General features: G+C 40.7%; 4 protein-coding genes across 6 annotated transcripts in view; all 4 read right to left on the bottom strand.

Moving 5' to 3' along the window:
• Nucleotides 1-16: 16 nt before the first annotated feature.
• On the bottom strand, nt 17-9,172 carry dus2 (dihydrouridine synthase 2). Of its 2 annotated transcripts, none has more exons than XM_077597252.1 (16): nt 9,049-9,172; nt 7,777-7,907; nt 7,653-7,698; nt 7,497-7,588; nt 7,389-7,432; nt 6,519-6,579; nt 5,648-5,695; nt 5,513-5,578; nt 4,555-4,625; nt 4,389-4,475; nt 3,895-4,063; nt 2,893-3,014; nt 1,466-1,612; nt 1,295-1,382; nt 1,088-1,161; nt 17-766 (listed from the first exon to the last, which is right to left on the bottom strand). In XM_077597252.1, the coding sequence occupies exons 2-16, from the start codon at nt 7,891-7,893 to the stop codon at nt 565-567; spliced, it is 1,434 nt and encodes a 477-aa protein (XP_077453378.1). In that variant the 5' UTR covers nt 7,894-7,907; nt 9,049-9,172; the 3' UTR covers nt 17-564. The 2 variants fall into 2 exon arrangements, with proteins under 2 accessions (XP_077453378.1, XP_077453379.1); XM_077597253.1 differs by having other exon boundaries at nt 7,777-7,934; nt 9,049-9,153.
• A 99-nt stretch (nt 9,173-9,271) lies between these two features.
• On the bottom strand, nt 9,272-19,799 carry LOC144071209 (asc-type amino acid transporter 1-like). The gene is made up of 11 exons (XM_077596104.1): nt 19,210-19,799; nt 17,330-17,534; nt 16,999-17,150; nt 14,923-15,048; nt 14,676-14,829; nt 14,200-14,323; nt 13,978-14,081; nt 13,813-13,909; nt 13,582-13,731; nt 12,053-12,230; nt 9,272-11,442 (listed from the first exon to the last, which is right to left on the bottom strand). The coding sequence occupies exons 1-11, from the start codon at nt 19,403-19,405 to the stop codon at nt 11,321-11,323; spliced, it is 1,608 nt and encodes a 535-aa protein (XP_077452230.1). The 5' UTR covers nt 19,406-19,799; the 3' UTR covers nt 9,272-11,320.
• Nucleotides 19,800-21,086: 1,287 nt separating this feature from the next.
• On the bottom strand, nt 21,087-25,425 carry LOC144070958 (beta-1,3-galactosyltransferase 1-like). Its single transcript, XM_077595556.1, has 2 exons — nt 25,026-25,425; nt 21,087-23,925 (listed from the first exon to the last, which is right to left on the bottom strand). Exon 2 carries the CDS (start codon nt 23,894-23,896, stop codon nt 22,823-22,825), a length of 1,074 nt encoding a protein of 357 aa, XP_077451682.1. The 5' UTR covers nt 23,897-23,925; nt 25,026-25,425; the 3' UTR covers nt 21,087-22,822.
• A 78-nt stretch (nt 25,426-25,503) lies between these two features.
• The window catches only part of LOC144070957 (uncharacterized), a 14,403-nt gene continuing 12,498 nt past the window's right edge, over nt 25,504-27,408 (bottom strand). Inside the window, exons 14-15 of one of the 2 annotated variants that reach the window (XM_077595554.1) lie at nt 27,273-27,408; nt 25,504-27,170 (exon numbers count right to left, since the gene is read on the bottom strand). The exon at nt 27,273-27,408 is cut by the window's right edge and continues 47 nt beyond it. In XM_077595554.1, the coding sequence (XP_077451680.1) occupies nt 27,306-27,408 (103 nt within the window). In that variant the 3' untranslated portion in view covers nt 25,504-27,170; nt 27,273-27,305. The other variant, XM_077595555.1, reaches the window with a different exon arrangement.

The raw sequence follows: 27,408 nt of genomic DNA, 5'->3' as shown, positions 1-27,408 counted from the left end.
AATGAAGCCAAAAGAGTGAATGAACATTTTTTTAATCACGTAACACGTGATATGTTGAATAGATCAATTTTCTTCCTTTACTAATACCCTCAAGAAAATTTAGAGGATTTCAAGAAAATATACACAGCAGCATGATTTATACATGACCCATTCCTAAAAAAATATAATTGCCATTAAATAAACAGTTTTGCTCCTCGTCGCATCATGATGGAGTTGACATGTTGTCAGGTGCTGATAATTCAACTAAAAAAAATCTCTTAAAAAAATAGTGGGCGGCAGCGGGTAAAGCTTGCAGGCAAAAACCTCCAAAAGTTCCGACAAAATAAAACACCAACAGCCGTTTATGCTCCTGCCCACAGAAGCATTTTGCTTTCACATGAAAAGCCCCCAAAAATTAAATTTCACCTTGCGCATGTCAGTAAAATATCACATGATAGAATTTAAGTGTGCATTACGAGTCATGCATGAGATAAAGTACTCATCCTCTGCCTAGTGCATGTTTTTGGGACAATTCAATAAATAAGTCCAATCATGCGGCATTAGTTGCACAGGTCAAGTCTGTCTTCACAACCTGCTGCTTTCCTCATCACCATCAGCTTTGATGATGTGTTTTTTCCGTTTGTCTTCATCTACGTCGTGCTCATCCTCAATTTTTCTTTTGTGTACACTTTTGCCATTTTCTTCACCGACACGACCTTCAGGAATTCCAAGAGTGCGCAGACATACCACTGCGGATGCCTGCTCAGCAAACTTCTTAGACTTCTCCCTAGAAGATTTCAGGAAAATCAGTAAGGTAAGTGCACCAGAAACAAAAGTATAGATTGTTGATGCATTTGGAAGTTTAGTCAACTCATGAACTAACTTCCATCCGCTGTAATATATTAAACTTTTAGGTAAATGCCTTTTTGAAAGCTAATCCATTATTTGTGTACATGCAAGGTCTCAGGAGGTTCTACATTTCATCGTAGCATTAGCACAAATTGTAGGGCAAATACATATATATGGATGAATCAAAGATGTTGTTAATGATTCAAGCAGGAGTTTTTGTTTGTGAATTAGGCAGCATGTGTGTAAATGTGTACGGTACCAGAGCGAAGATCTGTATTTTCGGTTTTCCACTGTCACGGTGGACTGGAACGCTCGGTCCTGTGCACGTTGGACCTGGAATGAATAGGCACAGACAAGTTCGTTTTTGGAGTTTAAAAAAAAAGAATGAATTTGACTCATAAACATGTTTTTCACTTCAGAATATATTGACAAAAATCGTGTTGATGTTTTGAATGTGTTAGCTTACAGTTTGGTAGGTGGGTTGCACTATCTTTTGACGTCGGCTCCATTCCAGAAGAAACATCTTTGGTGTGAGTTGAGGAGGATATTCACGTCTGCCTCCAAAAAACAAACATCAAGTCACTGAAGACTTTCTAGTGTTATTTTGTTGATTTTTTTTTGTTGTCGTTGGGGTTACCGCTGAAACTTGAGCGCCATGGTGGTGACGTCGCCATCCATGGTGATCAAGTCAGCTTCACACTGGTCCTGACTCCGTAAGGCGTTGCGGCGAGCCTGAATCTCTGCTTGCGTTTCGCTGAAAAACTCCTCAAGACCATACGCCGCACTTAAAAACAGGCACACACAAAACTACGTGTCTAACTTTACAGACAGACAACTTAACACAATTTTTAACAGCAAATCTCCCAAAATGCAGGTTCCAGGTTTGCGACCCTGCTTCATCCGATGTATTTTTGTACAATTTCGTTCACTAGTTTGCCCTGACTCCAGTTTATTTTAGGTTTAGGTCAACTGTCAAAAATTAAACGGTGATATCCCAATTGGATTGGGTCACCCTAAGTACGGCACAAGCATTAATTTGTCCACTTGGTGTCAGCATCGTCATATCTACCGGCAGGTGTGCTCATTAAATATGTGCTTTTGTAACTTTATTTTTTTACTGTTTGTTTGGGGAAGCAAGTGAATAATCTAAATTCCTTACTAAATTAAATGTGATGTTGGGGTATTATTGAAATGAATCAAATTTTAGTGGATGACCAAATTCCCACTTCGACCTGTCTATTGAATGTCAAAGTGGCACAAAAAGAAGTACTGTATTTACTCGCATACAAGCCACCTGCGCATATAAGCCGCACTCTTAAAATTGCCTTAAAATTTGTTGAATTTGACAATTTCTCGCATATAAGCCGCCCCCTGATTCACAATTTTCACCTCCAGATCCATGGTGTTACCTCAAAGGGAAAATCTTCAGAAAAATCATTGCACGTGGTATTTCTGAGCTAGTGCATGAATCAAAAGCACATTATTAATTAGGGTCAATATCATAAGGAAGTTAATATGCATGTCTCTGTAAACGCAAAATATCAAATTATTATCAATGAAATAAGTCTATCTTGAAGAAAACTTGATCCTTTTTGACAGAAATTACAATTTTCTTATCAGAAGTTTAAGATGTTGTAGCAGCCAGATTGCTTATAATGTCAAAATATCTCGATTCTTTCGATGGTTGATATTACTGAAATAGTTGTCACTTTTGAACAAACATTCACATTCTTTTCTCTGTCTTGAAATAAATTACCATATTGGCCGCATTGTCTTGCGTCATGGCGTTGTCACCTTGCAGTTTCGTGCATGTCATCTTTTTATGCGCTTATAAGCCGTACCCTTGATTCAGTCATCGTTTTTTTTGTCCGACAAATGTGGCTTATATGCGAGTAAATACGGTAAATGGGAAAATATCTTTGTCGAGAATCGAATCGACTTTCATTCAATTGGACAACTACTACTAAAAAAAAAAATCTTAAAACTTGTGCCCCGAGCTAATGGCAATGCCTCTCTCTTTATAGAACTATGCTATTTCTATATATAAAGTACTGGGTTTTATACCTGAGTTCTGAGTTGTCCTGGGCAGCCTGGACACGCTTCCCCACAACTGATTCCACTTTGTCTCTCAGCATCTGACACAAACAGTACTTGCTGTTGAAGGCGTGGTTGTCATAGCGCAGTGCCTGCACACATGTGTTCAGGTCATATCATCGTAGCTTCATAAATAGGCTCATGTTTGTATAACAGATGAAAAGAAGCCTGCATAAGGACTATACTATTGAGGATTTTAGTTTTTAACACATCTGATTTTTTTCCAAATAGAAAAAGCTTGCACTAGTCCAAGTAATATACAATACAATGTTTCCCCGATGCTTTATACTAAGCCAAGCAGATAATTCAGCTTTTCTTCCCAACCAAGCCAGTGTTACAGAAGTATAAAAAGTATGCAGATTTTAACCAAGTCTAGAGCATAATGGTGGCAGCTTATGGTCCATTTGTGAAGCTAAAGGCTATGAAAAATAATGTTCAAGAAGCTATGCCCTTTGGTAAATGTCAGTTTTATAATCACTAGACTTCACCCAGATCCACTTTGTGCAGAAAAAGTTTAAGAGGTCCATAGCACCTCTTACCCAAGCCTTTAATTTACTTTTATCCCTTCACCATATTGGCAATATTATTCAAGTTAATGTACAATATTATAGTGGTGACTAGTTGTTTTAACAATCAATCATTTGGAGTTAAATGATAACAATTTATATATTTAATGAATAACAAATGGTATTTTTGTTCTAATTGAATGAGGATTTTTCTTTATTTGTTTATTTATTTATTTTAAACATGGTGGGGCATCGGTGGGTTTGCCTTCGACCAGGCTTTACAAGTTTTCGCAAGAGAACCCTGCAATTTGGCACTTTCTTAAATTTGCTCGTGCTTGTGTAGACTACGCATCTGCTATTTTAGATTTTCCCCCCCATTAGCAAATTTGCATCGTAACTCCGAAAATGAAAATGTGGCTGTTTGCCTGTGTGTCAGTCCACCACCTCACAACAGTTACACACTCACATATTTGAGGTATTGGATCATAACGTCATCAAGAGGAAGCGGTCCCTCGCTGCGAAACACCGATGGGTTCCACATTGCCGCTCGTGCCAACATGACGGATGAGGCGCCTGTGGCCTCCTTGAAGGCTTTGATGTCGCCATGGCTCTTCACGAGGTCCAGAGAGCCCCCGCTAAACGAGACATCCGTAGTGAACGAGGAAATGTGAGAGAATGTGAGATAGGAACAATTCTGAGTTCTGAGAAAATTAACCTTTTAATGTACAAATTAGGCTTTTTGTTAACCCCAAGAGGACACCCATTTAACTCACTGCCTGACATTGACACCTCAATCTCCAATAGATTTTGACTGGGAGGGGTGAATGAACAAATGTTAATTTGGCTGACTGACGACCAGTCCATGGTGTAATCCGCCTTTTACCTTAAATCAGCTGGAATAAACTCCAGTGTCCCCCGTGACTCTAAAAAAATAATTGACTCTAATGACTCTTTTCTTACTTTGCGATGACAGGAATGGACACGGCCTGTGCCACGGCTTTGATGTAGTCACAATGGACCGGATGTCGTGGACGCTCGTCCTTGAACCTGCACAGTCGCCATGACAACCACATCAGATGTACAGACATCCTCCATTTCCACTTTAGAGATTCACGTCACAGCTTACCTGCCATGGACAGCGATGGCGGCCACGCCAGTCTTCTCGATCCTACGCGCCAGAGTCAGCGTGTCTTCCAACTGGACGCAAGAAGAATGCATAAAAAAGATCAAGAAAAATTTTCAGACTCCTGAGTATGTTCACTTTTGTGATTTTAATTTTTCATATCAATATACAGTCATGTCTCTACTTATTAAATTAACTGCTTCCAGAACTTTTTTCGTAACTTGAAAAATTCGCAAGTAGGTGTACTTTATATGTAAATTCTCTAATTGGTTCCACGGTCCCCACACAACTACCTACTGAACCCTTTAAAATGGGCCAGTGTCCCAATTTTGTATGAAAGATCTTAGGAAACACACAAAAAATAGAGGAAATTATTTATTAATGTTTTAGAATAAATAAAGCACATGAAAATGTGCCTTGTGCCGCTGAAATAGTTCCCCCCACAGCCGTTATAATGGGAGACGTAATACCCGTTTGTTCGCCAGATGGCGGCAAGAGCCCATCCTACCAGAGCCGAAAGCTCTTTGTAGTACATTTTAGACTTTTACGTGTGCCCCGTGTGTGTGAAAATATGTGGCACTTTGCATTTGTGGTATGACTATGTACAGAAGATTAGAAAACGATGTATATAAGAGGTCAAAAAGATCAAGAGATGTCGATTAGAGGAGAAATAATTCATTCTCACAAGTTATGTTACAGTAATCATTTGTATATTACAGTTATACCATTGTGGGATAAGATAATGTAATGGTGTTTATGCAAAACTTTTACATCACGGGGGTACTACTTTTGAACACAGTGTTTTGTGTGGCATGTAAGTTAGGGCAATGTTGTGTATTCACTTTATAGTATATATATTGCATTCCAATGCTAGATATCATGACGGAATGTCTCCGATCATTTTTAATTGCCTTGTTCAGACAACAATTCAATTCAATACAAGGTAGCAGTGTGTTATTACCGAAGGCAGTATCCTGATCTTGCAGGTGATGGGCACAGAAATACCTATGACCAGATTCCTGAGGATCTGCAGAGAACAGCACGGATGTCACAACGTCACCACAAAGTCAAGCACCTTCTTTCTCCTAAAACTCACCGCCTCGATCTTGTCAGGATTGGATAGAAGAGCCGCACCCATCCCGCCCTGTAACACATCACGGTTCATGTCATTCACATATGAAGCCACAAAGGTGTGTAACGTTTTGCATGTGTGTGCACCATACTGCTGATTACTGATGAACAGATTAATCAAACATTTTTCCAGGCGAGCGAACTCATTCATTTTCTTTACCATTTACTGGTATACGGTATATTGTGTGATAATAGAAGACACTTTTTTCTGGTCCTTGAATGATTGATCAGAATCCTCTGAAAATGTTTGATAGTACTCTGGCTCCGAGGTAACTGGGTTGTTGTTGTTCACTTTTCATGTGCTCTATCTCATTTCAATAATGGTAAACAGACAGTCAGAAAAAGTAGTACAGTAAAAACATAGGATATGAAAACCACAGAGAGAAAAGATGCCAGCTTTTGCTTTTCAAAACATTGCGCAAAAAATGTGATTATAATTGAAGGCCCGGGTGGCTATGTCAGCCTCACATTGGGAGACCTGGGTTCAAATCCAGGTCGGTCAACCTGTGTGGAGTTTGCATGTGCGGACCTGCGTGGGTTTTCTCCGGGTAGTTCGGTTCTCTCCCACATTCTAAAAACATGCATCATGGGCTGATTGGACACTCTAAATTGCCCATAGGTAGGTGTGTGAGCGCAAATGGTTGTTTGTCTCCTTGTGCCCTGCGATTGTGCCAACAATTCAGGGTGTCCCCCACCTCTGGCCCGAAGTCAGCTGGGATAATGCTCTAGCATCCCCCCCCGCGCAACCGTAGTGAGGACAAAGCGGTTCAGAAAATGAGATGAGATGGGAGATTTAAAGGCCGCCACTTAGGTTTTTGCAATTTCCTTCCACTAACCTTTGTGGAGTATTCTTTAGGGCAGCCCATGTTCACGTCGATAGCCGCCACATCCTTTTCTCTGAAATTATTAGAATTATTATTATAATGAATTATAATTCATTTTACATACGTACATGAGAAATTGCGGTAAAAAAATAGGAATACTGTCATCCACCACTTCAGTTTATCGCAGTATTTTATGTTAGGTATTCAAATCAAAAATATTCATAAAAATGTCAAAATTTACGCTGAAACTCGCAAGCGGAAGACGGGGTCCACCACCCAACTCAGCATTGATGAAGAAAAATTGTGGGAACCGAAAATAGAGCTCTCTGCGTGGGTAGGACGGCTGGACGCCATGAAGGAGCAGAGTGGAAGTTGCATTTCCCTTTAAGTGCGGGCACCAGGTGGACGCCGTTGCTCTTATCAAAAAATAGAGCTCTCTGGGCGGGTAAGATAGTTGGACGCCACGGAGGAGCGGAGTGGAAGTTGGATTTCCCTCAAAACAACGCGGCAATTAGGATGAAGAACGTGGTCTTAGTACTTTGAGAAATTGGCAAGAAATCTTCAATAAGGCTCGCAGTTTGCAACAAAGTGTCCTGGAGATTGATGACAACAGGGTCATAGCCATCAAGTTTGGCAATCGTATTGACGGTGTCATGTCCTTGTACGAAACCATATTTGTACAAAAAAGAACCAGCCGTCACAACTCCCCATCACTGTGTTCCCCGTGTGCCAAAAACCTCCGTATGGTAGAAATAATAGGAGTGATCCTTTTTCAATTATCTGGTCTACATTATCTGCCAAATTCGAGGGAATACTGTACTTCAGAACAATCAAGACAATTTTAGGGAAAGTTTACAGTAAGAGTGAGCAAGGAGAACTCACACTAGTCGGGCCACAGTGAGGGCTCGATCTGGGTCAGCGGTGCCCTGCAACGCAAGCAAGGTTCGTGATGACACCCAAGTCACGTGCGTGTGTCACTTCCCATCTCACCATCTGGAAGACGACTCGCTGCTTTTCTTTCTCACACGTCCTGAACATGACGCGATCATCCGGAGCGACAAAATCCACCGTCTGTAGAACCTCTGCCAAATGGTGCACACGCTTCCTATCACACACACACTTCCTCTTCCAGACGCCATTACTCACCATTCTCTAGCCTGTGACACTGCGCCATTTTGATGTCAATCAGCTCCTACAGGACAGAGTAAATGATTCAATAACGCACACGAAAGATGGATGAATAACTCATCATTGTTGTCTTCATCCTCACTTCACAGTAGACCAGATCAGCTCCATAGTCCAGCGCCAGCAACCTCATGGGCAGGGTGCCCACCCGCACCATGGGGGCTAATGCGGTGATGTTTGCGAAGCTCAGCCTGCCAGCCATCTTCTGTTAAGTCCCTGAATGCACCAGCAGACCAAAGTCCACTTCAAATGTTAACAATTTCAAGATCAATATCAATTTTAGGTTTTGACAGTGAATCTAACTTAATCACAGCTGATAATGTGCACATCTCAATATTTCAGCAACTGTTAGTGCCACAGATCAATCAGAAGGACTTTGTCTAACTCCTCTGCAAAACCCGCAGCGAAGCTAAAGTTGTAAGCGAGTTTTCCGATGGAAAAAGTATTGCATATAAATGGAAGCTTGACTATCTCAAGCGACACATTCAGCAGAAAACTCATTTTAATGAGAATGACAAGTGAGAAGGACAGACGTGAAAAATAAAGTGACATTTAAGTCAGATTTGTGCTTATTCTAGTGATATTTATTAATTATTTGTTTTATTCATAGATATTCATCATTACATTTTATTATGACTAGATCATTTATGGGTAGGAGACATGCACCTTCTTATGGCAGGTGTGATACTATACTGGTGTGTCCATAGCGGGCATGTATGATGTTGCTCACACTGGTCCTCTGTGTGCACAGGAAGGTTGTCTGTATTCCCAGAGTATGAAAATTTAGAGGGAACATTGGTCATAACACCTTCATGCCATCCCATGGTGTTAAGATCAGGGTTGGCTTGAAAAGACAACATTTAATTTCTGAGAAATGTCATTCTCCAAAAGAGGAATTAAGAGAAATAAAATTCACTCATGATGAAAGCTAGAATATTTGCTCACACCGCTAGACATCAATATGACAAAATGTTACTTTTCGCCAACAGTACGAGTACATGACTACAACCGAGTAAAGTAGACGAGAAACTTTTGGCATCAGTATTTCATTGGCTGCCATTGACGGCGCTATTCGACTAATTTATTTTGACATTTGACATTGCATTAATGGGAGTTCAAAACCGAATTCCTCCTAACAAAAATTGTGATTAAAATCGAACCCGCTCTATTTTCTGTCTAGTTGCAAGCCAACACAAAAAAAGAATTCTGGAACTTTTTTCAGTGGTGTTTGGTGGTTTAATGCTAGCACTCACTCACTATACATATTCCAACGAGTGGCTAGCCAACGTTTATTCAGAAAAACACACACTGCACTTAAAATGTGGGCAAAATGTTAAAGTTAGTTGTTGATACTCACCAACATGGAAAACGTCAATATACATGCATACACTGGAATGAGTTGCGCACTCGTGCAGCTTCTTGACGCGTGTCGCCTGACTTCCGGTTATAATGACGTCATGGCACGTGGGTATAGATGCAGAATACATAGATAGAGTGGAAAAGGGAAACATGCTAATAGGTCTCCTCAATTCTACTGTCAATTACAGAATAAATAATCCAAAAGAATGATGTCGTAAATGTAAACGCTTTCCATAAGCATAAACAAATGTGCTTTATTTTCTCTTTAAAATGAGTGAGATTTGACAGCATAGAACCAATTCAGTGAGAACCTCCATCCTGACACATTTGATTGAATGCAATTGAATAGGCTACGTATATCAGTGGTCCCCAACCACCGTCTCGTGGACCGGTACCGGTCCGCGAGCTACCTAGTGCCGGTCCATCAGAGTAAAAAATATTAACGTTTTCAATATCGCCTTCCTACTTGAAATGAGAAAAGCTGTTATAATAATAATATTAATAGTAATGATAACAACAATAACAATAATAATAATAGCAATAATAATAACAATAATAGTAATAATAACCATAACAACAATATAATGATAGTAATAATAACAAATAATTGCTATTATGCTTGGGACTTGTTTTTTGCCATCATGTGGGTTTCGTTTGTGCATCAACCCCACACCACACAATTTTGTCTTAAGTTGTCGCCCTCCCAATTGGCTGGTCCGCAAGGAAATAGAAAGAGCTTTACCGGTCCGCGGTCAGAAAAAGGTTGGGGACCGCTGGGCTATATACATACAATAGAAAAGACACCTTTGTATTAGTCATTCAGTTAAAACAAAATAAAATACACCATGCTAAAAAAACAAGAGCTTGTGAGCTGAAGCATATGCTGCTTTTCTTTACACTTTACAGGAGGGGTGTCAAAATCATTTTTTTGTCGCGGGCCACATCGTAGTTTTGCTTTTATCTGGAGGGGCGTAATGTCTTCCAGCTAGGCTGCCAAAATTAATCAATTAATGAATAGATTGCTTTTCCGATCATGGAGAGATCATTTTTTAAAATTAAAATTAGTACAAATATTCACTTTGAGCCTCTTAAGAGCAATTATTTTCTTGTAGTGGATTTTTTACATTTATTTACATTTTTTTAAATCAGAAAAGTGGGCAAATATTAAATCTATCATATATTTGAATCTTTTTTTAATAGAGAAAGAGGAAACATTTTAGATATAATATTAAAATATTTAACAAAATATCGGATTAGAAGAACTGGATAAATATTCAGTTTGTTATAGACCTAAAACAATGTTTATTTGAGTTTGTTCTTATTAAGGGAAATATCTTTTAATCATTTGTTTTTCATTTCAAAAGGAAACGAGATATTTTTAATTATGCTCAATACTAAAGTGGAAAACAAAATATTTTTATATATTCATTTTTAGATTTAAAACAAGATTTAAAAAATAAAAAAACACAAACAAAAAAAATGCAATTTTGGATTTAAAAATTGCATTTGTTGATTTAAATACGGTATAAACAGGAAATATTTGATCATGAAACAGAAAGTCGACACTCATGATTGACTTTCTCGGGCCGCACAAAATGATGCGCCAGGCCAGATTTCGTCCCGGGGCCGTCACTTTGACACCAGTGCTTTACAGGGACTTTAATCTTACTGGCTAATTAACTAGCCAAGTGAACTGGCTAATGTTATTTAGTAAAATATCAAAGTAATGTATATATTGATATATGCATCTGTTACCATTCAACTGAAAAGGCCCATATTTTATCTTAGGTACATCTATTTGTGAGTATAATTGAAACAATATCATTATAGTACCTGTGTATTATGCTTTTCATGACGTTTTTTTTTTGTTTGGTGAAGTGGTGTGACACTTTTCAGGTGTAAAATAGCTGCTTCGATTCAATAAAATCAATATGACGTAGCTAATTAATTTAGCTAGAAATCCGATGAAATGCCGAGCTAAAGCAGCAGTTTAACATGATGAAAATGTCTAGAAAACAGATTAATTTGATGTTTCTCTGCATTTAGATGTCCGATACAAAGGTTTTTTTGTTTTTTTAAAACTTGAATAATGAAAAGCGGCTTTCACAAGAATCATGACTTCTTCCTATTCCAGAAGAGGAGAGAATGGAGACAAGTTGGACGCTGTGTTTTCAAGAAATCATGAACAACTCTCCAGTCATCTGAAAAGTCCATAAATGTCACAAATGGATGCTCCTGCAAAAATCAGGACGTGGTGCTATCTTGCATTTTTAGGATTTAGGAGGCAAACTGGACGATGGCTCTTTCCACTGAGAAGTCGCGGTGATCTCAATGGGGTCCAACTGAGGAAAAACCACGAAACACAACATCTGGCCCACAGATGTCGCTGTCTCTGTGTGATAACAATAATAAGATTACAGTTCAAACAGACTGCAATCATGTATTGTTCTGATAGTTACTTTTTGTAAACACACCATAAATTTGTATAGATCACATGTTAAGATTTGACAGCAATCGGACAAACTTTTTAGGAAAACCTTTAAGTCGCACCGGAGTCACATTTTTGGGCTAACTTTTATTTGATAAAATCCAAAACAAAGAAAATAGTAAAAATAAGAATAGAAGCAATAGCAGGCTGAATATATCTATTTTTTCTTACCTTTAAAAAAGTTACAGGCAATTCCACGAGTTTGCCGTGGCGACCTCTCCTGGGCCAATAGCCAAAAATCCACCCACCCCCAATGTTGAAATTATCAACACAGGCCTACATTATCCTCTTCCGGTTCAGTGCAAAAATAACATGGGAAATGATATGATAATGTGTGAATCATTTCACACAAGTCGCACCCCTTGCCAAACTGACAAAAATTGTGACGTATTATCCGGAAAATACGGTACGTTTTTTTCCCTCGCAAAACATCTATAGCTTTGTTTTGATGTCTTCAAATCATTCAAAAAAAGGTGCAACAGAGGCATGAAGATTTGTTGGAATGATAACTCACCAATGAAGCGGTTGACACACTTTGGTTTTGCTCTCCAATGGACCCCCAGAATGTAGACAGGAACTCCAGTGAGCATGATGACAAGGCCCACACCACACACAAGAGGCTCTGAGTATAGACTGAAGCCCAGCAGCAGCGCCCAGAACATCAGGTAACACACGGGCACCAGCAAATGCACCTGCAGGGGTGCCATTCACGAGACATTAAGAAAAAAAAACAGTAGGCATTAATAATTGAATGATATAGAATATCTCTGTCACCACAAACCTATGGGATGGTTAGGATATTGTCACTTGGCGTGACCGGACGTTTGGTCGCCGGACATTTGGTCGCCCGGACGTTTGGTCGCCCGGACGTTTGGTCGCCCGGACGTTTGGTCGCCCGGACGTTTGTTCGCCCGGACGTTTGTTCGCCCGGACGTTTGGTCGCCCGGACGTTTGGTCGCCCGGACGTTTGGTCGCCCGGACGTTTGGTCGCCCGGACGTTTGGTCGCCCGGACGTTTGGTCGCCCGGACGTTTGGTCGCCGGACGTTTGGTCGCCCGGGTGACTATAATTTTGAGAGGTGGTTTCAACATTAGATATTTAGATATTAAACTCTCTCTCATGAATATAATTTTGAGAGCTGGTTTCAACAGTAAACTCTGTCATGTTGTCAAACGTCCGGCGACCAAACGTCCGGGCGACCAAACGTCCGGGCGAACAAACGTCCGGGCGAACAAACGTCCGGGCGAACAAACGTCCGGGCGAACAAACGTCCGGGCGACCAAACGTCCGGCGACCAAACGTCCGAGTACCGTCACTTGGTCCCTGGCCACTATGCAATTACACTCATGTTTCCCTTTCACGCAAAAAAGTCTGGATATTCAATTCCCCTTTTCCAAATTTAGTGCCCTAGTTGCGTGTTCAGTGTGCACATCACTGAAGAAGCAAATAGGGCCCATTTATAACCCTTGATTCTGAAACAGATATATCAGGAATTGTGTTTTTGTTTTGTAGCTACTGGGCTTATTTTCTGAATGGAAGACTAGAGACTTTCGAGTCAATTTATGTTTTGGCATTTCCCAGACCCGTAATATAATATTCATATAGAGTACAGGAAAGTGTAACTCATAAATCAAAGGGTTCAACAGTGACCATCTCAGATGTTTTGGGTTTCATCACAATTCATATAAGATGCCAAGTTGCATCCAAGAAAGTATTTTCAAATACGATCTACACCGCTTTTGGATGTGGTTTTGAATTTGCCATGGGTTAGATTTTTTAGAATGTGACTCCGGTTTGAACAGTTTGGTGACCCGAAATCAGAATCCTAGTCTCAATTTGTATTGCTAAGCAACAGCTAAAACAGCATGAGAACAAATCGATACAATGAATATTAGTCATTCGTAAGTACGGTATTACAAAAGAAAATAAAGAAGAAAGTATAACACAGGTAACAAACTATATAATGAGATCATCAGGCAAAGGTAGACCTGCAAGACTGCATGTTCAAGTTACAAAAAAATCTAAAAAGAATCGACTATACAACCTTTATAGGGCGGAAGAGGTTGGGCTTTTTCCAGCGGTAGAAGAGCAGGCCTGCGATGGTGACGCCATACGACAGGTAGTTGATGAATGACACATAGTTGATTAAATTGTGTGTCTCCCCAATACACAAGATGACCATTGCGGCTGTGCACTGCAAACACATAAGAGCACACTTCAACGAGAGATGTCATCAAGCGACATGGCTTTGTGGCAAAAGTCAGGTAAAACGTACGCAAACCAGCAGAGCAGGGATGGGTGTGCATTTTTTGACATGGATCATGGCCAGCAAGCTAGGTAGGTGGCCCTCCCTGGCACCTGAGAAACACAGCCTACCGATAAAACAGTAGTCAGCACTTATGGCGCTGTGCGAAAGCCAATGATAAAAATTGGCACTCACCTGGACGAAGTGAACAAGTAGCCATTGATGCCGCCGAACGTTGACAGTGCCACGGAGATGGGCATGATGACGGAGAACACGCCCAGCAGCTTCTCTCCGAAAGTCTAAACGACAAGGTCAATCAGATCTGCCTCTCTAAACCTTTTCAAACACCAAGAGAAGTGGCTGAAGGCAATCATCCAAGAAAGTTAGCATTAATGCTAACAGGCTAGAAATACTCACGACAGCAACGGCATTGGAAGAAAGTAGCTCTTCGGAAGACATGGACGAAAAGTAGGCCATGTTGGTCAGTGTGTAGACCAGTGTTACCAAAGGGATGGAGATGTAGATGGCGCGCGGGAGGTTCCTGAGGACGCCACCAACAGGAGGAGAGAGTAAATATGAAACTATCAAAATCAAAGTTGTCATTTATCCAGCTCTTGGTAATCTGCAAAATCTGCACAAAGTATCACACTGCAAAAAAGACACCCGCCAGTCCCAGCTTTGAACAGCAACAACAAATAAGAAATGAATAAGGGAACTCCAAACAGAAGATTTATAGTTGAAGGTACTTTTGGTTCGAAACGTCTTCAATTATCAGTTTTTTGCCACCATTCAACTTTTGTGAATTATCACAATTTGGCTGTTGGACATGAAAAAATTAATACTTGATCAAGTAATGAAATGATGTATTGTAATGTATTAGCAACTGCATTCACCTTCTTGGATCCACCACTTCCTCCGTGACATAATTAAGAAAGTTCCATCCACTGAAGGCAAAGGAGGCTTGCAGGAAGGCCAGAGCCATCTGCCCCACTGAGGGAGTCCGATCCATGGAGAAGACCATCTGAGGAGTCAGCGCCTCAAAATTCCCTACAAAGTTGACAAAAAGACGCCAAGAAGACATGAGGACCGGGAAGTCTCACCATAGAAAATAGAGAAAACCATGTAAGAAAGATTTTTCACCGTTGAAAATTTGGACCATCCCAACTGCAATGATGAGGCCCAACGACAGCAGTTTACCAACTGTGAACACGTCCTGGATCCTGGTAGCCAGGCGCACACTGCAGCAGTTAACCCACGTCAGCAACACTGGTGGATACACACATACGTTGGACACACACACACACACATATACACACAGGCAGATAAAAACTCACTAGCATAATAAGCTATTCCCAATGAGTAACTTCTTCATCACCTTTTCTCAATGCATTCTGCGTCAAAGTGCTTTTTTTTTTTAGGACAACAGACTCTAATATTAGTTTGGAATGATTAAACCGATAGCGTAGAGGTTATTCTGCCTGACTTTGGTGTGGGCAGTCTGGGTTCAATTCCCATTCAGTAGCGGTGCGATTGTGAGTGTGTGGCTGTCTGTTTAATTGTGCCCTGCGATTGGCTGGCAGGAAATGTGGGCTCTTCCTCGTCTGCTGCCTGTGTTGGCTGCGATAGGCTCCAACACCCCTGGCAACCCTTGTGTGTGGATAAGCAGTACAGAAGGTGAATGAATGAAATGAATTGCTACATACTACCTGGGCCCCGAATGAGCATCTGGAAACATTGTCAAGGAATCTAGTACATTCATTAATTAATTTTCTGAATCACGGGGTGCTGAAGCCTATCCCAGCTGACTTCAGGCACCAGCCAGGGGACACCCTGAATTAGTGGCGAGCCAATCGCAGGGCACAAGGAGATGGACTACCATTCACGCTCACACTCATACATTGGGGCAATTCAGAGTGTCCAACCAGCCTACCGTGCACGTTTGGAAAGTGGGAGGAAACCAGAGCACCCAGAGAAAACCCTCGCAAACCCGGGGAAAGCATGCAAACTCCACACAGTGAGGAACCACCTTTTTCCTACTCACACACCCCTTGTACAATGTTCAACTCCCTCACATTTCTTCATTGCACTCTTCGCATTTACCCTTCCTGTACTTCAATCGAACATTCGTGCCCACCTTTCTTTTCGATATTTACATCCATGTTTCTTTTAGAATGTAATTGATTCTGATTGAAATTTGTCCTGTTTTTGGTTTCTTAAATGTTTGGGAAACACAAAAGGTTACTATAGTACAGTTAAAGAACATATATTATTTCAAACCAAGCAACAACTTCAGACAAAGGCTGTTTCACACAAAGCATGGAATCTCAAGAAGCAAATTCAACATGTAATTTATGCAGTGCAGTGTACGGAGCCAGGCATTGACCTTGACATTGAAGAGCCAAAATCTCAACACAAACCTATGGGGCGGGGGTATCCACTAGGGTTCCAGAGTGAGCAGTTCATTTTGGATACCAGAAAGAAACAGTATTCATGACACGTTTGTTATCCACTGTCATCATCTGCTTCATTCCGGCATCATGGCTGTGTGGTTGGTGTGGCTTCCTGGTGTTGTGGGGAGCGGTTGGGTCTCCATGGTTTGAGGAATGCTCTTTGCTTGGGGCTCATCCATCAGTGTCATGGGCACTCACGGTGGCCTGGCTCTCCGGCACAAAGAAATGCTTGTCAGCCTCGCCAGAAGGATTGTTTCCGTTTCGAAGGACCAACAAAATGTGACCGCCCCACCAGAAACCCCAAAACCGCCACCAGCACCATCGCTTCCCTCACCCTGAAGGAGACAACGATCACCTTTCACCTGGCGCTGCCCAGAAGGGTAACTTTTGGCCACTGTTTCAAAGAGACGTGTGGATGGACATGGAGGCATTGGTAGTGTGCAGAAGAATATACTGAAAAAACTGATATTGAGCGAAAGGTGGACTGCATTCTTAACTCGTCAATTGTAAAGCACACAGTACAGAATTATGAACCCGGTTCAGACAAATGTAGCCCTCATTATCTTCAGTGACTCCCCAAAAGACAAAGAAAACACTGCTGTTTGGTTTCTGACCAGAATGTTGAGTTTTAACGCTCGCTCCTAGTCAGCTGTATAATACAATCATTATTAACAAACCCAAGTCACCACCATGACAAATACATTATTTGTTCAAAGTGTGATTGGTGTTTGTTTTATCTGACAAAAGGTTGACCGAGGTGACTCACAGAGACAGGTGGCTGACAGAACTCGCGTGGCAGCGTACGGCGGCGCACACTCGGGGAAGACAGGCTGCAGCACATAGCTGGAGAAGGTGAGGGCGATGACGGCCAGGGTGGTTGGGTACATGATCACCACAGCGCTCCACAGTAACAGGAATCTGAGGGTGTCACAGAATAGCAACTCTGCCATTTCAGTGCGAGTTCATTGGTTAAACCATTTGAGTCAGGCTGAGCAGTTGATTTCATACAGAAGCATGTTGCTATGACAACAGTAAAAAACATAGTTCAATATCAGTCCAATCAAAAACAAGAAACAAAGGAAGGAACATCAACTGACCCTAAAAGGCCTCCGAAGATCTCGGTGACATAAGCGTAATCACCGCCCGACTTGGGGATGGCGACACCTAGTTCGGCGTAGCATAATGAGCCCAGAGCGGCGATGCCGCCGCCCAACATCCACACCAGTAGTGCTGCGCCCACCGAACCCGAGTGCTCCAGAACGCCTTTAGGCGAAATGAAGATGCCCGATCCGATGATGTTGCCTGACGATAAAGAAGGAAGACACTTAATCTTCTAGTGTGTTTATCTCATCTCATTTTGTGAACCGCTTTATCCTCACTAGGGTGGCGAGGTGTGCTGGAGCCTATCCCAGCTGACGGGCCAGAGGCTGAATTGGTGGCCAGCCAATCGCAGGGCACAAGGAGACAAACAATCATTCACGCCCACACTCATACGTAGGGGCAATTTAGAGTGTCCAATCAGCCTACCATGCACGTCTTTGAAATGTGGGAAGAAACCAGACTACCGGGAGAAAACCTACGCAAGCCCGGAGAGAACATGCAAACTCCACACAGGTGGACCACCCTGGATTTGAACCCAGATCCCCGACTGTGAGGCTGACGCGTTAACTACCCTGTTAGAATAACAATTTCAAAATACTAGAAGGCTGTGGATAGAAGGATAAGCTCTGTTGCTGCAACAGTGTACACAAATTCAACAAGAAATTAAAACAATATGAAGTAATTTCGAGAAAACATTTAAAGTAGCTGAAAAAACAGTTATAGTAAAATGATTAAAGATATCTAAAAGGTTGGGATTGTTGGAAGGTATTTAACAAATGGCATGAAAAATAAATTGAGGAATAGAAGGAAGTTGAATTAATATCCATCTTCAAAAGGGTCACAGGTGTGCTATAGTCTATTACAGCCAACTATGGGCAGTAGGCGGAGGACACTCTGAATTGTTGGCCAGCCAATCGTAGGGCACAACGAGACAACCAACCATTCACCCTCAGGCTTATACCTAGGGACAATTTACTGTTTAACCAGGCTACCATGCATGTTTTTTTTGGTTTTTGTGTAGGGGGTTGGAACCTACCGGGGATTGGACCCTCGATTTTAGAACTTTGGGGTGGACGTATTAACCCAGACGTGGCCAAGTCCGCAGGCCCTATCCGGTCTGTTTTTCCATGTCTCCCTCCACCAACACACCTGAATCAAATAATCGGGATCGGTATGAAGCTTCTGGACAGCTTGCTGATGAGTTGATCATTTGATTCAGGTGTGGTAGGGGAAGGAGATATGGAAAACAGACTGGATCATTGCTCTCGAGAATTCTCTTACAACTGTAAATCAGTTGATTGCAGTCAGGTGCTGCTTCTTCCAGCAGACCTCCTCATTGGCCTAACGTGACAGTGTATGAGTCAACTTTTTGCCTGTCACTTATGGGAGACCATATTTAATGACCAGATTGTATCTTGATTGATTGTATCTTTCTGGGGTTGGTTCCAGTGGATTCCAAACACTCTAGCAAATAAAATAAAATTCAACAATTTTAAGGCAATTTTAAGGCATTTTAAAGGCAATTTTAAGGGTTCGGCTTACACGCGGCAGTGGCTTATATGCGAGTAAATGCGGCAATAGTAGTAATACAGCACTGTGAATGAAGGCAAGGTAAGCAAAAATAATGCTTTTAACATCTTTTTAGAAGCATCCTTTGACTCCTTTTTGAATGTGTTTAGCACATGCTGAGTACACGATGTGGTCTGAAGCGGATCCTACGTTAAAAGAACACAACCTTTTTGTGTGATTCCCACTCGCACAAAAGACTCAGTCAGGATGATGCTCAGGAGAAAGTGAGCAAGTAGGAATGATAACTTCTATTTTATGTTGTCAGAGAAAAAACTAGTCGACTAACGACGACGAGTACACAATTCACCGATGATGATGGTGCAGGCACTCAGCAGGCCGATCTCCTTCTTTAGTGTCACGCGGTCCGGGACCCGGGTCATCCGGTCACGCGGCGGGCCGTCCATGTCGGCCTTACCGGCTCCGCTGGGGCTTCTCCTGCCAGTCCTGTCCCCTCTTCCAGTCTCGTTCACTCGCTCCCAGTGCTCCCCTCTTTTGGCATTCATGCTTTCTCAATGGGCTGCGCTTGCGCAACAACCTGCGGATGCTCAGGCTTGAATGTTAAATAGGTGCAACTCACCGTGAGGCGTTCAGGGACACCAATCACACACACACACGCTTCCATTCATAAAAACACATGCACTATAGGACAAACTTTGTGTTACTTGCGACTGAGACCAAGTTTTTTGATAAAGTGCAGTAGCACATTTAACTCTCGAACATTTTGTGCTGTTCAATGTTAGAACATTTTCAGTAGCAAGTCGTTGGTCGTGCAACAGAACAACGACCTATAATAAATGTTAAAATCACTTGAGAATTCACCTAAGGATTAGCGTATAAATAAATGACTGGACTATTTTTCAGTATATACTCGATTGTGAAATATAAATATACAATTTGACATCTTCTCAAATGTAAAACTCTCTGACCACGAAGTAAACAATAGCCACAACCAGCCGCTCAAGATACACTTGGCTTGTGATTAAGAAGCCAATAAATGTTAAGGGCTCTTAAACCAGTAGCATAATAATTATTAAAAATGATAATCAATTTGGTGTGGTTTGATCTAATGAACTAATGTAAATTCTTTGATTTTGCATGCCTCAAGTCAACTAGGCCTCAGCAGTGCTTACCACTGTAGAATAGATGAGAATACTACAGTGATACCTCTACTTACAAATGCTTCTACATACAAAATATTCAGGTTACAGAAAAACTTGATTGGAAACCCAATGTTCCAAGAGACAAAAACAATCCAAGTTCCGAAAAGTCAAACAAAATAAAATATCTCCAGAACATAAACACACTTCCTGTAATCCGGTATTTATATTTATTTATTTTTTATTATAGTCGTTGTAGAGTTACTTTCCAATTGACTATCTCCCTATTCTTCCATAAATCAAAAGGTTATATATATTGAATATTAAGTTAGCTTTTTGGATTCTTGAAGAAAGCCTAAAATGCTGCTTCTAAGATAGGTTTTTGATTATATATGAACAATTAACTAAATATTTACCAATTTCAATGACTGGAATATCAAATATAAATTGCTCTTCAATGCCATACCAGCGTAATATTTCAGATTTATTAATATTAAGCTTAAAGCCAGAGGCATTGGACAATTTAGACAATTGAGTATGCAATACAACTCTAATTTGAGATTAATCATCCTCAAGGGTCGCGGGGGGTGCTGGAAGCTATCCCAGCTAACTGCGGGCACCAGACGGGGGACATCCTGAATCGGTAGCCAACTAAACACAGAGCACAAGGAGACGGACAACCGTTCACACTCACACTCATACCTAGGGGGAATTTAGAGTGTTCAATCAGCCTATTCCCTGCATGTTTTGGAATGTTGGAGGAAACCGGAGTATTCGGAGAAAACCCAGGGAAAACATGCCCAAACCCTAACGCCACACAGTGAAGACCAACCTGGGATCGAACCCTCGACAAAAGAACTGTGAGGCATAAAACATTCATAAAAATGTTAGGTGCTATTTATCACTGTTAAAAAGGTAAAGCTAAGATCAGTTCTGGAACATTGAAACTAATAAACAGCTGTCTACAAATACCAGTGGGATGTGATTGTCAGGGAAGGTTAAAAATTAACTATGGAATAAAATGTACTCCTATACAATCAAAGTGTCTTTATTTAAAAAGGCTATGCCCTTAAACACTTGAGCTGAATGTGCCAAGTGAACAAGTCTTTTTCATGTCTTTACCCCACCCACATGGCTAAATATAGGTGACACTGCAAATGCAGGTCTAGTCTTGTCGAAACATTCAAATGGTTCCATCAGATAAGTAAGTAACTGCTTGTCTGCTAAATGAAAATCTGAGCTATACCATCTAGAGACATTTTTTCATATCTTCACATTGGCTTTGTTTCCCAGTGGGGCGGTTTATTTATGTATTTACCCTGTCACCTGGCAAGACCCTTTCCCTGCCAGTTCAGTGGTTTCAAACAAACAACAGTCATCACAGGGTGGGCTGGTTCCTGCCTGACTTGAATGCAGGTTGTTGAAATAGCATGACAAGTTGAAACACTTAAAAATCACAAGACGAACGCTGTACAATAGTTGAGTTTTTTTTGTCCAGAGGAACAACCATTTGAGGGCTGCATAGGCCATTTAATGTTTCATTTTTGTTCAAATTGCAAATTCATAAACATGGTACATCTATTCTATTGTAACTGAGTGCTACTATTCAAAGATTTCCATTAGGCAACATCAAAGGTCTTGCCACTCATTAATATAAAAATAAAACGGAAAACTACAGAGGAGCTCATTAAAAATGAGGTAGTTTTGTCTCAGAGACAAACATTAGAACACACCGCCTTCTTGCAAAATGTAGAGCATTTAGCTTATAGTAAAAAAAAATCCTCTAATTATGAAACCATAGAAAGAGTAGGATACAGAAAGATTTGAAAAACAAGTGCTTAAAGTATAATACCTTGAGATAGGAGCTTAATGCATTCCGGGACCGAGCTCGTATGTCAATTTACTTGTATCTCAAATCAAATTTTCCCATAGAAATGAACTAAATACAAATTATTTAGTTCCCACCATCTGAAAAAACACCTAAAACAGGATATTACAATGGAAAAACATCCTTTTATTGCGTGTAAATCACCACCGACTCACAAACAAATACGTACCTATCTAGTGGTTATGATAGACGGACAGAAACGGAGTACGCAGACGAGAGACAGAGAGAGAGCAAGGACAGGAGAGAGACTTGACGGATGCGCTTGTAGCTTAACATGAACTTTAAATTTAACTTAAATTAACTTCAATTACTATACACACACTTAAAAATAAGTTTTAATCTTACATTACACTAAATAAACCTTCTTGCGCAATAACTGAGGCAAAGATATTAATGTATTCCACCGCGGCTTTCCAGGCAGAGTTCCTGCTTCTCCATGCCTCAGAACCGAGTGTATCCCATTTTGTTTTTTAAAATTATTGAACCAGCCACGACTCACTTTGAAGGGTTCAGCTGGTGTCGATTATCATCATAGGCGTTTTCTTCTCACTACCCCTCATTGCACCGGCTTGCTTTGGAGCCATAGTGATTCCCTTCATTTTGCACTGATTAACGCAAAAAAAACCCCGTAAAAAAATGCAACCTGTACATCCAGAGCTCGTAGATACTTTTAAGCGAGGGTGATGCGGCGACAACGACAGTACGCTGTTATCATAAGCAGCCCCTCCCATACTCGGCTACTTGGCTGTCTCGAATGCTTGTAACTCAAATTTGTCTCATTATCTCAGGGCAAATATTTGCTCGGAATTTTCCTCGTATCTCAAATTGCTCGTAAATATTGAGTCTTTTGAAGTGCTGAATGTACATTCAGAAAAAGGCCAGAACAAAACTTTATGTAGTAATAGTGGAAGTCATACTTTGGGGTGATACTCCAATCAGCAGAGCTCTCCCTCTCGTCTTTCCAAGTCTTTCCAAATGCATTCGAGATCTGTATCTTCACCCAAGGTGATGGCGACAAGTTTGGAATAAGTACAACGATTGTAGGGCAGAGGATTGATGTGGAAGTAATTCCAATCAGGTGGATTTGTGGGATGGATGCCCATGTACTCACCACACAACGCCAAGTACACATCTTCAATGTAAATTGCCTTGACATGTCTGGAAGCTTCCACAAGTTTTTTAGGCAGATCCAAAGACAGAACATAACCCAAACCCAGAACATACGATGGGTAGAAAGGCTGAGGGTAAATATGTGCTGGGAGATACCACTTGGAGGTGGAATTTCTACAAACCTCTGCCCCTGTGGCCACATATCCAGTCATGTAGTTTATTTGTGGGGCATTTAACAGCATGGAGATGAGAACTTTCAAATTGAGGTAGACATCAGAATCAATCTTCATGGCGTAAGAGCTGCCAGAGCAATAAGAGTCGAGCCACTCGAGCATCACCATGCTTTTGATGGTCAGGTTATTATAGCAGTCCATAAAATTGCTCTGGATCAGATCTTGGTGCTCTTTGCTCTCCTGCTGCAACTGCTGTGCAAGTTGCTCAACAGGTTCCCCAGTGTGTAGCCCCAGGAGAAAGAAGACCGTGATACGCTTCCCCAGCACTTCTCTTTGCCCTCCCCATGTTCTGCGGATAATGTCACGATGGCGTCTATTGCTGGGTGCCACGGGAACCATCAGCACCAAAAAAGGTTGGTCCTCTTTGCATTTGTGGGGCTCATTGATGATAAAATGATACTCAGACGGGTATGCCACAAAGTAAGGGCTCACCTCTGTTTTCGTAACCATGGGAGATACAGTAGTCATCCCCTCGATTTCTTTTAACGCCTTACTTGAACATTTTTTTGCATCGTCCTGCTTCCACCATCCAGGTCTCCAGTCACGGTTCTTGATGGTTATGTTGTGGAAAAACAGAACTGCTATTAGCAGCGCCAGTAGGAATAATAGGTGGCGACAGGTACATGTAGAAACGGACCAACGCCTGAGTATCGTGCCAGGCGACATTTCCTTGGGCGACTGATGACAGAGTCGAACTGAAATGAAATTACACTTGTGTTGATACAAAAGTCACTTGTCAAACTAAAAGTTTAGGACAGTATTTCCCAGGTTGGGAAATTGCAACAAGTCATACATTGTAATATTCAGAGAGAAAAATTACAATAGGAATATAACGACATTAAAATTGAACTATTACAAGGTTCAACTCAAAATATTAACGAACGCTAAATGATAGATTATACTATTACAAGATTAAAATTGTCAAAGTAATTTTGTGGCTTATTTTTCCTCTAACTGTAAGTTGTTTGGTTTCTAGAGCAACAGATTTGGCCGACGTCAACTCTGTGTGAGCACATTTTTTCTGAGAAATATTAGGAGATTCAAGTAATATTTGCAGAAAAGTCAAAACTATGCGATTAAAAACATGACATTCAATATTTTTGCATCAATCTTACCGGAAGTTGTTCAGGGTCCGCAGACACCAACTTTTGGTGACATTAGGTCAGTGTAAAAAATGATTTTGGAATCATTTTGTGATTCCTGCTGATAAAACTTTGTGAGAATGACTATAGTTAATATAGGCGACATGGTTTTAAACGAAAAGATTTTCATATTGTGGTATCCCTTGAGATTTATTCAATGCAAAAAGTGTGCCGCGGCTCAAAAAGGTTGGGAAACATTGGTTTAGGACTCAAAGGTAAAGGACCAAAGCTAACAGCACTGTATATGCTGTATCATGTTTATTGCTCATGTATAATCGCCACAATCTATGGAAACATGAATTAGGCATACTTTTTTTTTTAAATATGAAGTCCACTCTATTTTCTGAAATTCAGATTCCAAATTCACTTCAAAATATGGCAACTGTTTACATAATTAGAGTTATACATTTACATGATTTTCAATTCTATAGAGGCAGATGGTCTGTGATATAAATGAGTTAAACAACACTGCTATGATGTAAAGTAGTGGATGATATTGTTATGCCCATAAAATGGAATTGCAGATTTTTTGTTCACTAGTTTACAGTTTTGCAATAAACACAACATCCAATGTCTTTTTTACATGTAGTCCTATGAATACCCCAAACAACAATTAATAAATAGCTCATTGCACTAAAAATGTGAACACAAACCTTTTTCCCTTTTATGATCTCTTCAGAATGATGGTTCAAAAGAGGAGGAAAACAATAATCCGCGTACAAATTTTAAAAGTATAGCATCAAATATGTTGATGGGGCATTCAGCTTAGAAGAAAAGCTTCTAACAGTAAATTGGAACAACAGAGAATGGCAGTTCATGGCTTTGCTCTGTGCGATTACAGCGAGACGAACCTCAGGTCGTTGTTAGTCTGACAGTGGAGCCACACCTATGTTGGCTCTACCTTTTTTTTCTTTTTCTTTTGCAGTTTGTCATTTATCCTCTGTACTCAACAGACAGGAAAAATGCACATTTGAAATGCACATTCCTCAAACTGTAAAGTTATTACATGAAAAAGACTTGATACCACAAGTCAAAATATTGTGTATATTACAAAACCGCAAAACACTGCATACAACACGCTAAAGTAAAAAATAAATTTATATATATATGTGTGTAAATAAATGAGGGATGGACAAGAAGTGGTGGTGAGCGCATCAAATTATAGGTTGTTTCTCACCAAGCTTGAGCTGTGAGATGGATGCGTGGTAAAAGTAGACAACCAAACTTCCAGTATAAGTTTAAAAAAAGTTTTAATTCATCTCATGTACTCATCTCATTTTCTGAACCGCTTTATCCTCACTAGGGTCGCGGGGGGTGCTGGAGCCTATCCCAGCTGACTTCAGGCCAGAGGCAGGGAACACCCTGAATTGGTGGCCAGCCAATCACAGGGCACAAGGAGAAAAATGACCATCCACGCTCACACTCATACCTAGGGGCAATTTAGAGTATCCAATCAGCCTACCATGAATGTCTTTGGAATGTGGGAGGAAACCGGAATACCCAGGCCCGGGGAGAACATGCAAACTCCACACAGGTGGACCGACCTGGATTTGAACCCAGGTTACCCACTGTGAGGCCGACGTGCTAACCACTCATCCTCCGACCGCCCTCTCCTGTACTCATGTTCAAGTAAATGTAGCTCTATAGTACAAACAAAAATACTTTTCTATGAAAGCTCATAAAAAAAAAGTGGTGCTGAAAACGAAAAAGTGGAAATGCTGGTTGTTGTTTGTTCAGGCTCCAACCAAGAAAAGTATTCAAGCCTTTGATGTATTTGTTTCATTTGATTAAACAAGGCAATTAAATACTGATGATATGTGTTGGATTTATTTTGGAATGTTTCTATATGTGTTGTAAGTATTTTTAATAAGTAATAAGGCTATGAATTAATTCAGGATGATATTATAGCATTTTAATTACTTTTGTATAAGAGTGTCTTTAATTTGAGACTGGGACAAACTTGAGGTCACCCTGCTGGCTCCAGCTTGTTGACATAACACCTCAAGGACTGTTACTGGGAGATAGACCTTGCAACCCAGGCACCCAGATGCAAGTTCGCAATGATCTACGAAGGATTCATAAATGTTTTTTTCTGGGACGCCGGCATTTTACCTTATAAAGATTTACGATCCGCTCGGGTCACTTTTTATGCTTATTGTGCAAATTCTTACGCAGGTGTTCCGATAAAAAGATTGTTGTGACAGTTGTTTTTATAACCTTTATCATGCTAAGCTTATAAAATTGTTCAAAACAGTTGAGACAGTTGTTTTTGCTTATGCAATTGTTTAAATCAGATTAGCTTTGAATGTTTTGGTTATGTGCCGCTAAATGGACCGAAGAGTATGCCGCTGGTCAGAATCCTCTTGCGAACGAAGACGCGTTGGGAGTGATTTTCCTTGCAAGTTGTAAGCAGTTATGTTGAAAGATGTCTTCCAATTTTAATTAAATATTACTAATAATGATTTAAGGGTATTAATCATTATTCTTTGTTACTCTGTTAGTAGATGGTGAATTACAACCAGTTAAAATATGTTTTTCCATTGTAATATCCTGTTTTTTGGTGTTTTTTTCAGAGGGTGGGAACGAATTAACTGGTATTTACTTCATTTCTATGGTAAACGTTGATTTGAGATACGAGCACATCGACATACGAGCTCAGTCCCGGAACGGATTAAGCTCGTATCTCAAGGTATGACTGTCCTTTTTTTTTCTTCTTTGTAGACCCGAACCCAAAGTAATGATTGAAATTTAAGGCCTGAATCGGTTCCTGGCTCGGGCTCAAGATCTCACCTGTAAAACTGAGAACAAAAAAAAAAAAACTTAAAACGCTAATATTGTAAATGTGACGTTACAATGTGATAAAAGTTAATAGTACACGAAATGTTTGGAGTAGTATTTACTTTTCCGGATGGCTGTTCCCCAATTGCTGCAGTCTATTTTGTGGTCTTGTCACATTTGGCAGGCATTACGTTCTTGGTGGGTTTCCCTAGCGTCACCTGACGAATAGACGAGCCAAACTGGAGCGTGCCGAGCGTC

The sequence above is a fragment of the Stigmatopora argus genome, chromosome 3 (assembly GCF_051989625.1).
Source record: "Stigmatopora argus isolate UIUO_Sarg chromosome 3, RoL_Sarg_1.0, whole genome shotgun sequence".
Lineage (NCBI taxonomy): Eukaryota > Metazoa > Chordata > Actinopteri > Syngnathiformes > Syngnathidae > Stigmatopora > Stigmatopora argus.
The sequence above is the reverse complement of the archived record's forward strand: the minus strand, read 5'-3'. Positions and strand labels throughout refer to the sequence as shown.

What these genes read in the sequence shown, in the direction of transcription:
- LOC144071209 (XM_077596104.1), bottom strand. Translation starts at nt 19,405, where the DNA reads ATGAATGCCAAAAGAGGGGAGCACTGGGAGCGAGTGAACGAGACTGGA. An exon ending in TCCCTGCTCTGCTGGTTTGC is followed by an intron (nt 13,732 to 13,812) that starts GTACGTTTTACC and finishes ATGTGTTTGCAG; the next exon opens with TGCACAGCCGCAATGGTCAT. An exon ending in GTGTGTCAACCGCTTCATTG is followed by an intron (nt 11,443 to 12,052) that starts GTGAGTTATCAT and finishes GTTATCACACAG; the next exon opens with AGACAGCGACATCTGTGGGC.
- LOC144070958 (XM_077595556.1), bottom strand. Translation starts at nt 23,896, where the DNA reads ATGTCGCCTGGCACGATACTCAGGCGTTGGTCCGTTTCTACATGTACC.
- dus2 (XM_077597252.1), bottom strand. Translation starts at nt 7,893, where the DNA reads ATGGCTGGCAGGCTGAGCTTCGCAAACATCACCGCATTAGCCCCCATG. An exon ending in GTGTCACAGGCTAGAGAATG is followed by an intron (nt 7,589 to 7,652) that starts GTGAGTAATGGC and finishes ACCATTTGGCAG; the next exon opens with AGGTTCTACAGACGGTGGAT. An exon ending in AGATCAGGATACTGCCTTCG is followed by an intron (nt 4,626 to 5,512) that starts GTAATAACACAC and finishes TCTTGCGTCCAG; the next exon opens with TTGGAAGACACGCTGACTCT.